This window comes from Chrysochloris asiatica, unplaced genomic scaffold (assembly GCF_000296735.1).
Source record: "Chrysochloris asiatica unplaced genomic scaffold, ChrAsi1.0 scaffold00335, whole genome shotgun sequence".
NCBI classification, from domain to species: domain Eukaryota; kingdom Metazoa; phylum Chordata; class Mammalia; order Afrosoricida; family Chrysochloridae; genus Chrysochloris; species Chrysochloris asiatica.
Genome location: NW_006408853.1, coordinates 1566573 through 1584216, shown reverse-complemented (window position 1 = coordinate 1584216; position 17644 = coordinate 1566573). Strand labels below are relative to the sequence as shown.

General features: G+C 35.4%; 1 protein-coding gene across 1 annotated transcript in view; it reads left to right on the top strand.

Annotated features, from left to right (window-relative positions):
• Positions 1–17644, top strand: part of CHD1 (chromodomain helicase DNA binding protein 1) — a 132478-nt gene that overhangs the window by 60018 nt on the left and 54816 nt on the right. The window contains exons 13-18 of the mRNA XM_006875694.1: positions 508–698; positions 2535–2723; positions 4548–4710; positions 5590–5742; positions 14106–14177; positions 14737–14886. Coding sequence (XP_006875756.1) covers positions 508–698; positions 2535–2723; positions 4548–4710; positions 5590–5742; positions 14106–14177; positions 14737–14886 — 918 coding nt within the window. The remainder of the gene's footprint in view (positions 1–507; positions 699–2534; positions 2724–4547; positions 4711–5589; positions 5743–14105; positions 14178–14736; positions 14887–17644) is intronic.

Genomic DNA, 17644 nt, shown 5'->3' with positions numbered 1-17644 from the left:
GTTTTTGAGGAGGCAGCTCTTCCCCAGTTGCATTTTGAGTTCCTTCCAAGCTAAGGGGGGTCATTTTCCAGCACTATATCTGACAGTGTTTCTCTGCTACTCATAAGGTTTTCAGTGACTAAATATTCGCAAGTAGTTTGTCACTCCTTCTTCCTAGTCTGTCTTGTCTGGAAGCTCATCTGAAACCTGTCCACCATGGGTGACTCTGCTCGTATTTAAAATACCGGTGGTGTAGCTTCCAGAATCATAGTAACTCACAAACCACCGTAGTATGACAAACTGACAGACATGTGGTGGCTTGACATGATATTATGCTCTATTTTCTAGGAACTTTATTTTGCATGATGATTTACTTTGATTCCAATAGATCTTGAAATAATTTTTTTTGAAAATTATGCATATATTCATTTTAATGTTATTTCATTTTAGAATAATTTGTGTTCAACTTAAAATGGGAAGGCTAGTTTTCTCTCGAAATATTAACTAAATTTTTCTCTTTATTTTAAGGCATTCCTTGGAGGTCTGAATTGGGCCTTTATAGGTGTAGATGAAGCACATCGATTAAAGAATGATGATTCCCTTCTATATAAGACTTTAATAGATTTTAAGTCCAATCACCGTCTCCTTATCACTGGAACTCCTCTACAAAACTCCCTCAAAGAGCTCTGGTCTTTGCTACATTTCATTATGCCAGAAAAGTAAGATGAATTTTGAAATGATAATGATCATAGTTTTGTATGTTAATGTTAAGTATAGGTAATAAGGTTTTATTGCCCTAAGATATTATATCACAGATTTTAGAAAAGGAACTTAGGGTGGTATATTTCATACTTTATAATATTTGATTTTTCAAATTTCCAAAACCCTCTGCAATCTTATCAATTCCAACTCAGTGCAACCCTGTAAGGGCAGAGTAGAATTACCCCATAGGGTTTCCAAGGTTGTAAATCTTTATGGAAGCAGACTGACACAGCTTTCTCCCATAGAGCACTTGGTGAGTTCCAGCTGTTGATCCTTTTGGTTAGCAACCAAAATACTTTAACCTGTGTGCCACCAAGGTTCCTTAATTTATGAATAAGCCTGGAGTCCTGGTGTGGCATATTGAATAAGCGCTCTACCTCAAGGTCTGTTGTAACCACAAGGTCAGTGGTTCAAACTCACCATCTTCTAGGAATTTCTATGCAGAGTAACTATGAGTCAGAACCAACTCAACAGCATATAACAACAACAAGTTACAACAGTTAAAAACTGAAACAAATAGCAGTCTTTAAATAGTAGCAGTAACAAGTTACAAGGTGCTAGATTAGACAAAGATTGATAACTTGTCCAGAGTCACTTACGTATTTTATAGATTTTGTTTTTAAGTGCCTTTGAGTTGGTTCCAACTCATAGCAACCTCTTACAGGGTTTCCAAGGAGTGGCTGGTGAATTTGAACCACTGACCTTATTCAAACCGACCTTTTGGTCCATTATCCCATAGCACCATTTAGAACTTAAAAAAATTATTTTTTGGAAAATGTTTTAGTGAATAGTACTCACATGCTGGAAAATATATCATCTTTATTTTTTTTCTCAAGGAAATTTTTTATATACTTTATTAAAACAACTTTTACAAAACCTTCTGTCTCAATATATTTTAAGATTCAATTTTTTCCATGAATTTTATAAACTCCTTTCATATATATAATTGATTTCATGGAAGACAGAGATTGCAATGTTGTTGTTAAGTGCCATCGAGTCGGTTCCGACCCATAGCGACCCTGTGTAGGGTTTCCGAGGGTGTAAATCTTTACAGGAGTAGAAAGCCTCATGTTTCTCCCACGGAGCGGCTGGTAGTTTCGAACAGCTGACCTTAAGGTTCACAGTCCGATTTGTAACCACTATGCTACCAGAGCTCCTGAGATTGCAATAGTAGTATATAAATTATATTAATTTGATTTTACGTAGCTATATTTTTTCTAAAAATCTATTTTTCATTGTCTTTTATTGAGATAAAAATCATTTGACTTTTATTCATCTCCTCTTCATTCTGTAGATGAGAAAAGAAGTTCCACATATGGCCAAACACATGGCACCTAATATGATGAAATTAATAGTCATTTGTTATTTACATATATTCACAACCTTGGAAAGGAAGATATTGTGCGTTATGCATAGCCACATGCGGTTGCCCTCGGTAGCAGAATGAACAAACGGAGGCAATGGGATGGCAGACTTTATAGTAACAAGTAGATTAGGTTCTTGTAGGAGAGGATTGGCTTGTTTCAATAATTTCAGGGACTGGCAGAAAAGTTAAACCTGTTAGGCTTATAGAAATGCATGTCATGCAAGTGATCTAACTAATAGGGGCATTAACCAGGTTAGGAGACTTTACAATGAGTGGGAGGCATGTCTGGGGAGAAAAGGAGAACTTTTTTTGGGATCCTGGAAGTCTCAAAGCTGTCAAGGCAACACAAAATAATTTTAGGCCTTATAATAAAATGACTGAACTAAAAATCTCATTGAGCTGTTAACTATTTTCTTCAATTTTGAAGGTTTTCTTCCTGGGAAGATTTTGAAGAAGAACATGGCAAAGGAAGAGAATATGGTTATGCCAGTCTTCACAAAGAGCTTGAGCCATTCCTGTTACGCAGAGTTAAGAAAGATGTGGAAAAATCTCTTCCTGCCAAAGTTGAACAGATTTTAAGAATGGAAATGAGTGCTTTACAGAAACAATATTACAAGTAAGCTGTATATAGAACACATTATGAATATTTAATTATAAGTCCTCATCTGCCCTCTTAAAAGCCTTTTTCCCTTTGGGTCTTTTCTTAAAGACTAGTAATAAATTATAACTTTTATAAATTATATATGCTATGTCTAAATAGTAACATTTTTCAGGTAATTTAAAAGAAAAAGCTATCTTAATAACAATTTTAACTTTAAATTGTACAATATCCCTAACCTTTCCCTTTTCCCTCATCCCTCATTATTTTGAAATAAGCTAAAAGTAAAACGGTTTCATCTATAAATACAATAATTCTTTAATGTTTATATTTTCCCTTTGTGCCTTTTTTTCTTTTTAAGATTTCTTGAATCGGACTGGAACAAGGTTCATTTAACAATTGTCCCTCTCCCTCTCCCTCTCCCTCTCCCTCTCCCTCCCCCCCTCTCTGTCCCCCTCTCTCTCCCTCTCTCCCTCTATCTCCCCCTCTCTGTCCCCCTCTCTCTCCCTCTCTCCCTCCCTCATGGAGTAAACAGTTATAGCATTTTCATTTTCTTGCAATTTGCATTCTTAAAATGTAGTTTAAATGTAGTTTAGGAGTCCTGGTGTTGCGCTGTGGGTTAATGCCCCAGACTGCAAAGCCATTTGGATTACAAGGTAAGGCGGTTCAAGCTCCCCAGCTGCTCCTCGGAAGCCCTATACAAGGTCACTATGGGTCAGAATTGACTTGACAGCACTCAACGACAACAATGTAGTTTAATACATCCTCTGTGTATCCCATAAATTGTTAGGTAGATCCATATGCTTTTTTAGATTGTTTTAATCCCTGACCTCCTTTTATGTCATTTATCATTGCCCTTAATTGGGTACCTTTTTTTACTTTCTATTCTGCTTTTATAGAAATATTAAATAACCTATGGTAAAAAAAAAGTTCACGAAAGGATATGTACCCTAGAAAGAACTAATGAAAGTACCTTCTAGTACTTGTTAAAAGGAAGAAAATAAAAAGTGGTATAAGTGAAAATGGAGTCCTGGAATGGAATCTTAGGTTTAAAAAAAAAAGGCGCAAAGGGAAAATATAAACTGATATTAAAGAATTATTATAGGTAGCATAAGCACTGTTCTGCTAACTGCAAGATCTATAGTTCAAACCCAGCAGCAACTCCTTAGAAACCTATGCCCCTGTATAGATTGCTGTGAATCAGAACTGATTTGTTGGCACTTAATAACAACAGTAAGAAAGTAGGTTATGGTGAAAAGAAAAGACTTTTTTTTTTTTGAGTCAGTGACTAAACCAAGAATACTTAAGTTTCTTTTAGGTCTGCAAAACTTAATTAGCTGTCTTATACCCGAAACTACTTCTGAAATAAGAAAGTTAAAATGGATTATACAGTTGGACATCTTTGTAACAAATTTCAGGGAGAAACGAATTAATACAGTAAGCTGTATTAATTTATGGTTATGGTTCAGATATGTGTTCTTATCAGTCTAATGTAGGAGTCCTGGTCATGCAGTGATTAAGTGGTTGGCTGTTAACCAAGAGTTGGAAACCATAAGCAACTCCATAAAAGAAAGCTATTGCAGTCTGCTTCCATAAAGATTTGCTGCCTTGGGACACTAGTGAGGCAGTTCTACCCTGCCCTTATGGGTCCTTGTGAGTTGAAATTCATTAGATGATAACCATTTTGGTTTGGTTTTCTGATCTTTGGTACAAAATTTGTCCATTGTAGATCATTGTGGATTTCAAAATTATGTAATTTTGCTTTGATGCTAGATTGTTCGTGTTTTAGAATTCATTGTTTTGCTAAACATTATTTTCATGGTTGTTTTTTCTTTTTAAAAGATGGATTTTAACTAGAAATTACAAAGCCCTCAGCAAGGGTTCCAAGGGCAGTACCTCAGGCTTTTTGAACATTATGATGGAGCTAAAGAAATGTTGTAACCATTGCTACCTCATAAAACCACCAGATAATAATGAATTCTATAATAAACAGGAGGCCTTACAAGTAAGAACTTTTAAAATTTGCTACTTTGTGGTAAATCAGAATTCTAGAAATGTCTATTTTAATTTTCATAAATGAAAATGGCACAGTGACTTAATGTGTTGCTTAGAAACTCTCTGCCTTATTAAAATAACCATCTTGATTCTTTAGTCTTTATTTTAAAAGCTTTAAGAATGTTAATTTATGAAAGTAATTTTGATCAGTTTCCCAAAAAAGATTTTTTTTTTTTTTGACTGGACTTCAGTAAAATTCTGGCAGACAAGTTCCTTGCTGTTCTCTTAATTGTGTGTGTGTTGGGGGGGGGGGGCGGGGGGTAAGCAATATTGTTATTGTATGTCACTCATAATGATTTTCCTGAATTTGTGGTTTAACAAATGGTAGTCAAGAAAGATGTCTTGACTTCAGATCATAACCTCTTATTAGTTCTGGAAGACAAATTGGAAATGTGAAGGCACAACTACTACCCAGCTATTGTAGTGCACTAAAGTGCAAGAATCAGTGATTGATACTTGTAAATTAGAATGCATTGTATACTCTTTTTAAATGTTTGGTTGCTTAGTTCCTGAGTCTTCCAATGTAATTTCTTTGAACTAAGGTTTTTTGAAGAAATATTGTAATAGTAAAATGAAATGGTGCTAATGTTTCCCTGGGAAATACAGCAAAAACATAGATGCTAAATGGCTAGGAAAAAATTAGCTTAAGTCAGAGAACAAAAGGGTAAAAGGCCTAGAAAAATTTTTAAACTTAAGCTGTTTTCCAATATTATAGCAATTTAGCATCTCAACTTGAAATAGTTAAGGCATCTGAAGTGTAAACGGGAACATTGTTTCATTTCATTAATTCTTTAACTTGTTAGTAACAATTGTTTTATTGATTCCTTAGCACTTAATTCGAAGTAGTGGAAAATTGATTCTCCTTGACAAGCTGTTAATTCGCTTACGAGAACGAGGCAATAGAGTTCTTATTTTTTCTCAAATGGTGCGGATGTTAGATATACTTGCAGAATATTTGAAATACCGTCAATTCCCCTTTCAAGTAAGCATTTAAATTTGTTTATATTATGATTTAGAATTTCATCTAATTCCTAAGCCATGTTTGACAAAGTTACTGTAGAAATTATTTTGTAAATGAAGCGCAATTTTACTTTTCTATAATAATTATGCCGATACCAGTTAATTTTTTCCTACTGTATTACTATTCCCATTTTCTTTATTGACCTTAACACTTAGCAGCAAAGCAATTTTTCCAAAAGAAAAATTTTTTTTTTTTTCTTCTGTGCTTGCTTTATATTTCAAACTGGGCTAAGCAGAATTTCAATGATAGAAAAAATCTAAATAATCTTTACGGATGAAGGGGCCTCAAAAAGTTCATGGAAAATTTCATTATTGCTATTTTTTCTAAACTTTTTTTGTGAATTGAGTGAAGGTTTTCAGAGCAGATCATTTGTCACACATTCAACCAGTTGTACGCTTCATTTCATTACAATGATTACAAATCTCTGTACCTGGGGTGGTGTTGCAGGTTAATGTGCTAGTCTACAAGGTCAGTTTGAACCACAAAGTCAGCGGTTCAAGCTCACCAGGTGCTCCTCAAAAACCCAATACAGAGTTGCTGTGAGTCTCCACGGCACTTAACAATAACAACAGTTAATGAGCATATACCTCTATTCACTTTAACTCTTGAATTGCTCCCTGTGTCTCCTTCCTGTGTTTTCCACTACCATCATCCTTTCTCTTGCTTTTGTCAATCTCCCTCTTGTATATTGCTTTTCCTGTCATCCAAGTTAAAGTGTGTCTTCCCTCTTTGTTGCTGTTTATGTCACAGCTCATATTTCTTGAGCATTATAGAGGGTTTGCTCATTCGTGCAGTATTCTATCTAATCTAAGAAAGCTTTGTACCTTTTCCCACAGTTGTTGTTAATTGCTATTGAGTTGATTCCAACTCATAGCAACTCTGTATAGGGTTTTTGAGGAGTGGCTGGTGAATTTGACCACCAACCTTGAGTTTCAGACGACCTTGTAATCCAGTGTATTATCCCACAGCAGCACTTCTGAACTTGGCTGTTAGTGCTAGAGTAAGATAATATCTCATTGTTTTGATTTGCATCGCTCTACCAGCTACTCTTTGGAAACCTGTACAGGGTCGCTATGAGTCAGAACTGACTTGACAGCACTTACTTAACAACAACAATAACAATGGCTAATGTAGGAGAAAGCACTGGACTGCAAAACACAAGGTAGGTAGGTGGTTCGAGCCCACCAACTGCTCCACAGGAGAGATAGGAAGCTTATTGTTCCTGAAAAGATTTAAAGCCTTGGAAGCGCACTGTACAGGGTTGCTATGAGTTGAAACAGGCTCAGTGCCAGTTAACAACAACAGTAGCTAATGATCGTGAGCATTTCATCATATGTTTCTTGATTGCCTAGATGTCTTCTTAATTGAGGTATCCATATCCTCTCCCATTTTTTCTGACTCATAGTGACCCTGTTTAGGGTTCCCAAGGAGCAACTGATGTGGGCTTGAACTGCCAACCCAGTGGTTAGCAGTTCAGTGCTTATGTTACAGTGCCACACTAGAACTCCTCATGAGAGATGTTGGTCTATAATTTTTTTTTTTTTTTTTTTAATTTATTGTGAATTATGTGAGGGTTATGCTTACTTCATAAAATGTATTTGGGAGTTGTCCATACTTTTGTATATTCTGCAGTAGTTTGAATAGAATTGGTGACAGTTCGCTTTTTGAATGTTTAGTAAGGTTCACCAATAAAGTTATTTGGACCCAGACATATTTTGTTGGAAGTTTTTTAATGACTTTGTCAATTTCTCCTTTTGTTACACATCTGTTCAAATTTTCTGCTTCAGACTGTTAATTTTAAGTGGTGGTAGTGGTCCGTGGAGTAGGTTCCGACTCATAACGACCTGCATAGGGTTTCCGAGGCTCTAACTCCTTACAGGAGCACAAAGCCTTGTCTTTCTCCCACGGAACAGCTGGTAGTTTCAAACTGCTGATCTTGAGGTTAGCAGTTGTTGTTGTTGTTGTTGTTAAGTGCCATCAAGTCAGTTCCGACCCATAGCGACCCTGTACAGGGTTTCCAAGGGTGTAAATCTTTACGGGAGTAGAAAGCCTCATCTTTCTCCCGCGGAGCGGCTGGTAGTTTCGAACCGCTGACCTTAAGGTTTGCAGCCCAATTCGTAACCACTACGCTACCAGAGCTCCTTGAGGTTAGCAGTAGATTATGTAATTTAGAAATTTGCCCTAGATTTTCAAATTTATTGGAGTATAATTCGTCATAACATTCTGTTTCCCTTTTTCTTTAAGTTGATTGTTGTGATGCCACCTATATCAATTATTCATGGTTTGTTTTTTGTTTTTGTTTTTTTTTTTTGCTTCCTTGTCCTTTTGTTAGATTTGCCAGCAGTTTGTTGATTTTTTTTTTCAAGCTTTTCAAAAAGTCTACTACTTTTGTTGATTTTCTTTTTCTGTTTTCCATTTCATTTATTTCTGCTGTAACTTTTATTATTTGTTTTCTTATAGTGGTTGTTGGCTTACTTTACTGCTCTTTCTTTGTAACTTTTGTAGATGTTGGATTAAGGTGTTGATTCTGACTCTTAAACTGTTTTTGAATGGGTGTACTTACTCCTATAAACTGCTCCCTGAGCACTGCTTTTGCTGGGTCCCAGAGGTTTTGTAATGTATTTTCATTCTTGTTTAATCTCTTTTCTTGTTTCTTACATTATGTAGTAGCTTTTAAGCAAGGTGTTATTCAATTCCATGTATTAGATTTTGCCTTTGATCTTCCTGGTATTGATTTCTAATTTTATAGTGTTGTGAATTTAGAAGAAACGTTTGTAGTATTTTGATATTTTAAAATCTAATGGAGGTTTGCTTTGTGGCCTAACATATGGTCTATTCTGGAGAATGTTCCATGTGCACTGGCAAAGAATGTGTGTTATGCTATTGTTGGGCTGAGTGCTCTGTATAAATCTTTGAGGTTAAGTGGTTGATTGTGTTTAGTATTTCTATGTTTGTTGAGTTTCTCTCTAATTCTGTCCAACAAAAGTGGTGTATTAAAATCTGTTGTAGAGTTGTCTTTCTTTGGTTCTATTAGAGATTTATTTATATAGTTTCAGACTCATTGGGAGTATAGACATTTATTATGTTTAGTTCTCTTGTTCATTTGGCCCTTTAAACCATGATACTTTTTTTGTCTCTTATGCTAGTTTTACCTTAATATTTCTTATTATAGATAAATATTGCCACTCCTGTTTCTGAATGCTATTATTTTGAAATACCTTTTCCATCCTTAGATTTTTAGTGTGTTTTGTCTTTGTAAGGTGTCTCTCTCACAGACAGCATATTAAAGGAGGCTGTTTTCTTATCTGTTCTGCTCCTCTTTCTCTCTTGACTGGTGCATTTAACCTATTAGTGTAATTATCAATAGGCATGAATTGATTACTGTTGTTTCACTGTGTGTTTATTTATTGTACTGCAGGTTTCTTTGTTCTATGTAATTTTCTGCATTGCATTCATTTTATGTGTTTTTCATTTTCTTTATTGCCATTGTATCAATAATGCTCAATAAATCTTTATGATTCTCATCTTTTCTATTTTGATGTGAAGGTGTATTGTATTAATTTTGAGTTTACCCTGTAATTTATTATTTTTTTCCTCCCATTAGAAACCATCTGTTTTTTCTTGATTTCGCCATTTTGGAAGTTCTATATTTACATTATTCTTCATTTTTTTTGAAGTAAACTTTATTATAAATTTGGTTCTCTGGTTCCCTGTTTTTCAGTCTTTTAGATTTGTTTTACTTTGAATATACCTATATCTAGATTGTTGTGAATGTTTATCTCAGGTTGTTGTCTGCTGTTTGTTGCCTGTCTAAAAAATACACTTTAGTATTTTTTTTATTATGTTGGTCTGGTTATTACAAATTTCCTTTCATTTCTGCTTATCTGTAAATGTCCTAATTACACTATTATAATTGAGGGACATATGATGGGTATTGGTTGGCAGTTTTTTTCTTTCAGTATTTACTATGTCATCCTTAAATTGCCTTCTTGCCTCCATGATTTCTGCTGAGAAATCCAAACTTACTCTTACTGGTTCTCCTTTGTAGGTAACTTTTCATTTTCCAGTGCTGCTCTTAGGAGTCTTTTGTTATCTTTGGTTTGAGAAAGTTTGATTGTGATATCTTGTTGATTTTTCTTGTGGGGTTTTTCCTGTTTGGGGTTCATTCAGCATCTTGAATGCTTCTCATCTTTTATAATGTTAGGGAAAGTTTTCTTCCCACAACTTTCATTGTTTTATTGTCTCTTATTTTGGAATTCCAGTCACTATCAATTCACCCATAATTTATTACTTTTCATGGTGTCCCACATTTATGTTAGGCTTTCTTAGATTTTTTTCCCCCTTTTTTCTGATTGTTCTTCTATTGATTGATCTTCAGGCTCACTAATTCTGGCTTTCAATGATTCATATCTACTCTTTTGCCCTTTTCAATGTATTGTCTATTTCTGAAATTCTCCTGTAATCTTTGGGATTTCTATGTGCAGATTTTCAGTTGTTTCAACTTTGCATTTAATTTGTCTGTCTGTTCTTGTAGTGTTTTCCTGATGTTCTCCTTGCTTTCTGTCAATTCTTTGAAGGAACCTAAATACCATTCTTATTTCTTTATCAGGTAGTGCCGTTACCTTTTCTTCCGCTGAAAAATTTTCTGTCTGAACATCTTAGGAATTTTTTTTTTTTTTTTTTTTGTATGTACTGGACTTGTTTCTTGTTTTTGAGGCATTGTGGTATCATAGTATTGTTTACTTGATTGTATGCTGGTATGCTCTTACCTACTGCCTCCTTGAGGGTGTAATGAGAGAATAGAAGTGTGTGTACTGTTCTCTGTTCACTGCAAATACAGCTCAATTTAAGGTGGTGTGGGTTGGTATTGACTGCTGTCTGTTGTTTGTCAGGTGGTACAGAATCTGCTATTAGCTCTTGCCCAATGAGTGGAGCTGCAGAAGGTATGGTTGTGGCTAGGCTATATAGACATGGTTACTGTCTCCTATCTGGTGGGATAAGATGAGAAAACACACAAGCAAGCAAAACAAAACAAACAAGGAAACTATAGTGAAAACTGAAAATAATATATGAGGAAAAAGGAAAATAAAATGCGCAGCAACAAAAAAGATAAATGAACAGGAAAAAATAACACACACAAAAAGCCAGAGAGGGAAAATGAAAAGAGAAAGAGATGTGTTGCTGTTGCTGTTGTTAGATACCATTGAGTCGACTCTGACTCATAGTGACCCTATGCACAACAGAAATAACACTGTCCTGTGCAATCCTGACAATCGTTAAACTTGAGCCCAAGAGAAGCGATTGTGGCTGTTGTTAAGTATTGTGGAGTCAGTTCCGACTCAGAGTAACCTTGCACAGGGTTTCTGAGGCTGTAAATCTTTACGGGAGCAGAGTGACTCATCTTTCTCCCTCGGATCTGCTGGTAGTTTTGAACCGCCGACCTTGAGGTTAGCAGCCAGCCCAATTCGTAACCACTACGCTACCAGAGCTCCTTAAGAGAAAGAAACTAGAAAGTAGTAGTAAATGAAAATCTAGAGAAAAAAATAAATAAAAATAAGGAGGGGAAATGAGAAACAAGGAAAAAAAAGAACAAAAGAGATAGGATAAAAATCAAGGGAAGGGGAGGAAGAAATAGAAGAAAGGCTAAACAAACAAAAACAATGAAGCAACAAAAGGGAACAAAAAATTCTGTGCAGGTTTTGGGACCTAGAAAGGATAAACCAGTGGGGGCGTCTGCCAGCCAAGGAACTCACAAGGTAGTAGAGAAATAATGTCTCAATGGAGTTCTATAGATCTAGTTGTTATCGATGTTCAGTGTAACTGAACTAGAAATAGTTTGTGGGGGACCTTAAACTAGCTGATTGTAGTATTGGTCAGGATCAAAGGACAACTGGGGGGCAGAGTGACTGATTATTAGGGTTCCTGTTAGTCTAATGCTGGCCTGCAAGCTCTGCAGGTTTTATAGGTATGGAGCAGAGCCTGCCTGAATCCAGGTAGTAAGGTGGTGTAGCCGGCATCCACCTCACAGTGGTTAGGATCACAACCACCGGATTCTGAATTTGAGGAAAGCAGGGTCTGCACCAGTGGTAAATAAGGGTTAGACCTGACCACACCTTTTTGGTCACCAAGGGATTGAGTGGAATTTTCCCATCAATAATCACCTTTGTGAATCTGCACCACCCAGCCACCATCTGCCCCAAAAGTTATCTAGTTTTGTCTGTCTGTCTCCAAAGCTGCTCACAAAAGTTCAAGATGGCCATGCCGTGTCTGGCCGGCAGTCTGTTCACCAGTCAGTCTCCTCCTTTTGCTGTCCCTGCTCAGCTTCTCCTCCCAGTAAGTATTCAGCCCACTTCTCTAACCTTTCCTCTGAAGCTCAGGGTTTCAGGATTACCATCTATGTGTGTTTCATTTGCTGTGCCATATCTTCGTTGTAGAGGGACTGTGTAGCATGTGTGCTTAGTCTACCATCTTGCTGGAAGTGCTCCTTATCTTTTAATTCCATTTTCCATGAACTTACTGAAGCACCCTTGTATTAGATTTTATTTTGAGTAAGGAAAATAGAAGTGTAAAGACTCTTTGTCTTCCTCCTTACCCTGCTGCCTATAGAAGAGCAGTTTTGGGAAATACTACAAAGACTGCTACAGATTCTGAAGATTGATGTGTTCATAGTGTGTTTTCTTTTTTGTTTTAACTTCTTATTGTGAACTGAATGAATGTTTACAGAGCAAATGATCCATTTTACATTCAACAAATCATATATTTCATTTCATTTCAATGATTGCAACCCCTCAATGTAACATCACTTACCCCCACCTCCTCCCTTGTTTCCACCTCACCTTCTTTGCCACCCCTTTTGAGTTTTGTCCGTAGGTAAATGCTCCCCTTTCGATTATAAATGGTTGGCCATTCTAAGGTATGCATACCTTACTAGTGTTATCTATCTACTGCTTGATAGAAAATTGCTCAATGAGGGTGAATTTGGTTCCAGGCTGAAAAGGTGACTGAGGGCCATAATCTTGGGTTCCTCCAGTCTCTTTTTGATCAATAAGCCCAGTCTTTTTAAAAAAATTTTGAGTTTTGTTTAAGATTTTCTCCCATTCTATCCAAGACCTTATAATGTAACCCTGTTTAAGACAGTTGATAGTGGTAACAAGCACCATCTAGTTTTTCTGGTCTCTGAATTGTGAGTGGTTTTCATTCATTAGTCTAGTGGATAATGTTCCATTAATCCACTGGACTAATTGATTGTAACCCTCTTTAATTTTCATCATTCTTCTTTCCTCCACACAGGAAGATACCAATAGTTGCACCTTATATGGCTGCTCATGATCTGCTAAGATTTTAGTCATTACTTCCAAAAATAGGATGATTTATTGGTGTTCATAATTCTTATAATGCATAATTTATTGACTAAAAGCTAGAATAACTTTTGGGAGGTTCCTAGAGAACAAAATGAACATATATTGCATGTATTGAATATTTATTTAAAATTGTAGTTTGGAAGTCAATTCACATAAAACTTGGCTTGGGAGACAGATATTAGGCAATTGCAAATAAATATAACATGGCAGCTCTTGTTAAGTGTTATGAAAAACAGGTGTTTAGTGATATGATCATAATACATTTGTAGTCATTTAAAGGAAAAAGAAAAATGGGATCATTATTTGAGTTTTGCTTTTAAAAAAATTGTTACATGTACATGGTTAAAGGGTATAAAAAATTTTTTTTTAATTTAAAAAAAAGTATGTACCAGTTTCCAATCCTAGTCTCTTATTTTCTACCATATCGCTTTTAAGAAAGAATAATTTTTATAATTTTCTTTTGGTTAAATATACCATGCTTTTAAGTTTTTAAAAAGGAATTGTCTTTACTTTTATGTAAAAAAGAGCAGCAAATACTTTTTTTATTTTAACTTTTTAGATACTATCTTTTGTTTCCCTACTTTGTACAAAGTAGTTTCAAAATGTTTGTATAAAAATTCCATTAACCTTAAATCCATTTTTCACCGAACTTTTTGAAGCCCCCTCACATAAGAGGTGACTAATTACCATTGACTATTTCACTTAGACCAATACTCTTAAGGACAAATTATTTAAATTTTTCATATTTAGTTTATTATTTATATAAAAACCAAGAAAACATCAACATAGCTTCTCAAAATATTAGTTTGGTCCGTCTGTTTGATGCAGGCAAGTTGCTTCTAGTCTATAATCAGTTAATAATTATAAAAGTTATTTGTAATTAAAATGAAAGCATATTCAGGCAATACTTTTATACTCATTTCACAATTGCTTTTAATTGACTGTTACTGTGTTTTATTTTAGAGGTTGGATGGGTCAATAAAAGGGGAGCTGAGGAAACAGGCTTTAGATCATTTTAATGCTGAAGGATCAGAGGTATGGATGCTTTTCAGTTACTTTGTTAAGAAATAAAATACACAGATATGTTGAGACCTCATGCCACTCATATTCCATCTACCAGAAGTAGTCCTATATTGGTGTTTGCTATATTCATATTTATTTGCATTTTGAAATCTGGTTAATCAGTTTAGGTAGAGATTTAAATACTTATTCATTACCTTTTGAACTACCTTTTGAACTACCTTTTGGTTTTATCTGTAACTTAAAAATAAAAAAACAAGGATTGCGAATTGAGTGATAGTTTACATGGGGAACATCAGTTTTATACTCATCCTATCGTATTTGTATTGTTGCAATGATTGCAATTCCCTACATGTTTAATCATTCAATAGTATTTGCTTCTATTCCCTCTTTTTTTTGGGGGGGCGATGTGCACCAAAACACTCAGGAATATACAATCATTTAAGCAGCCAAAGGGGCATACCTGTAACTTACTTTAAGATTCAGAAAAACTGTTTAATAATTATTTTCATTTTTATTCATAATCACAGTTTAGAAGAATTTAAAGGTCTTGCCCATTTGGAATTCCCTACAGGATTTCTGCTTTTTGCTTTCCACAAGAGCTGGAGGCTTAGGGATTAATTTAGCCTCTGCTGACACTGTTGTTATATTTGATTCTGATTGGAATCCACAAAATGATCTACAGGCACAGGCTAGAGCTCATCGAATTGGACAGAAGAAACAGGTATTTTCAATTTCTCTTAATTTGCTTTTAGAATGGTTTTTATAATTAATATTTGGAAGTTATTTGGTTTAACCGTCTATGAGAATTGTTGGAACACAATCTAATAAAATACTGAGGGACTCAGTTTGCCAAAATCATGTTGGGAGTTGTGACAGAAGTAAAATAATTAAGTCCAAGTAGGATTACACACGTCTTTTGATCATATATTTAGTTGACTATTATAGCATGTAATGCCTTTCATTCAATATCAGTAAAACTTTGAAATGTCTTCATTTGCTTATTTAACTCTTGAAAGGACTTTTGACTAGCCATTGCTCCATGTTGGTATATATTTTATCCATATACGTAGAAAACTACACAAAAGCCTTATACAACAGTTTAAACTGTGGAAAATGAAATGTAATTTTGAATAGCATGTCTGGTTATACTATAGTTTAAAGAATAACTAGATTTGAGTGAGAAATCGTAAGAGTATGTGAATAAGAGAATAAAAATAATTAGGTTAAATAATAGCAGTTCTTTGTATAAAAAAGAAAAATACCTTGCGCTGAAGTAGGGATAATATCCCAAGATAAATTGAACACTGGTGAAGAAGAAGAGAGTGTGAGGAGGAAGTAAGATATTCTCACAAGTGAGCTGGATATAATGTATGTGTGAAGATTCAGAATGTCCCTGTGTTGTGACATGGGAATGGGAATAGTGATTACTTACACTGAACAGATACTGCATACATTAAAATTCAAAAACATGTTTAGACATACACTTTGTCTCTACTGAGTTGGCTGTCATATGCTACAGTTGTTATTAGATGCCCTTGAGTCAGTTCCGATTAATAGTGACATTTTGCACAGCAGAATGAAACATGCCCAGTTTAGCACTATCCTCACAATTGTTATGTTTGAGCTGGAATCTACCACTTTTTTGATGATCATCTCCTTTTTTCTAAGAAACTTGGTTGTGATACTTCCAGTACAGATTTGTTTGTCCTTCTGGCAATCCACAAAATCATCTTCACTTTCTGCAAGCAAGTTTGTGTCATCTGCATAGCACAGATTGCTAATACGTTTTCCTTCAGTTTTAATCCAGCTTCTTGTGTTATTTGCCTAGCATACAGATTGAATAAGTATGGTGAAAGAATACAATCCTGACACACACCTTTTCTGATTTAAAATCAGTATTTCCTTGCTTTAATTTTCCTTAGCTTCAGCCTGAATTTGCATATAAGTAGTTGATGGTCTGTTCCACCATCAACCCTTTTTTCCTTGTTTTGACTGATGATTTTGAGATTCTCCATCTGGTATGGTCCACATGTATAGTCACTGTTTATGTTGTTGGAAAAAGGTATTTGCAATGAATAAGTTATTAGTCTTGTAAAATTCTATTATGCAATCTCCATTTCTGTTACTAAGGCCATAATTTCAAACTACTAATCTTTACTTTTTCCAGTTTTCACGTTCCAGTTACAAGTTGGCAATCACCAATTGTCAACACTTCTTTTTAAGTGGTTGATCAGTTTTGCACTAAAGTTGGTAGAAATCTTCAGTTTCATCATCATTGGCTTCAGTGGTTGTTGTGTATATTTTAATAATAGTGGCATTAACTGATCTTCTTTGTAGGTGTATGTATATTACCTTATCACAGACAGCTTGTACTGCATGATAGATCAAGAAATGCTTTTTAATGATGTATGTAATGTAATTCCTCTTCAATATATTGTTCCTGGTATAATAAAATACATGAGTATCCTATTCAAAATGCCCAATACCTGTCTATTTAATCTTCCTTAATGCCTAGTTGGAAAATATGGCCTTGGTTTGATAGAAATGATGCTGGCAATCACATGATGGAATTCTGCAAAATCAATTATGTTAGAAATACCTTCTTTAGACAACATAAGAGATGGTTGTACACATGGACCTCACCAGATGGAATACACAGAAATCAAATTGACTACATCTGCAGAAAAAGACGATACAAAAGCTCCATATCAAATCAGTGAAAAGGCCAGGGGCAGATTGTGGAACAGACCCTCAATTGCTCATATGCAAATTCAAACTAAAACTGAAGAAAATAAAAACAAGTCCACAAGAGCCAAAATATAACCTTGAATATATCCCACCTGAATTAAGAGATTATCAGAAGAACTGATTTGATACATTAAACACTAAAGACCGAAGACAAGAAGAGTTGTGGGATGACATCAAGAACATCATACAAGAAGAATGCAAGAAGACAAGAAAGAAGGAAAAGATCAAAATGGGTGTCAGAAGAGACACTGAAATTTTCTCTTCAGCGTAGAGATGCTAAAGCAAATGGAAAAAATGAGGCGCAAGAGTTGAACTGAAAATTTCGAAGGTCAGCTCGAGAAGACAAAGTCAAATATTATAATGAAATGTGCAAAGATCTGGAGTCAGAAAACCAAAGGGGAAGAACATGCACAGCATTTCTCAAGCTGGGGGAACTGAAGAAAAACTTCAAGCCTCGATATTCATCCTTGAAGGATTCTCTTGGCAAATTATTGAATGATGCAGAAAGCATCAAGAGAAGGTGGAAGGAGGGGCTGGGCACAGGAGAGACGGGGGGTGAGGGAGAGGGGCAATATACAGGGAGGGAGAGGGAATGGGAAAAACGGGGCAGCTGGGGGAATAATTGGCATAAGTGAAAGGGCCGAAGGGAACAGAGATAAGGTAAGATATATACATACACAACCTTGGAACGGCAGGGCTCTGAGATACAGGGACTGAGTCATGATTGGAAT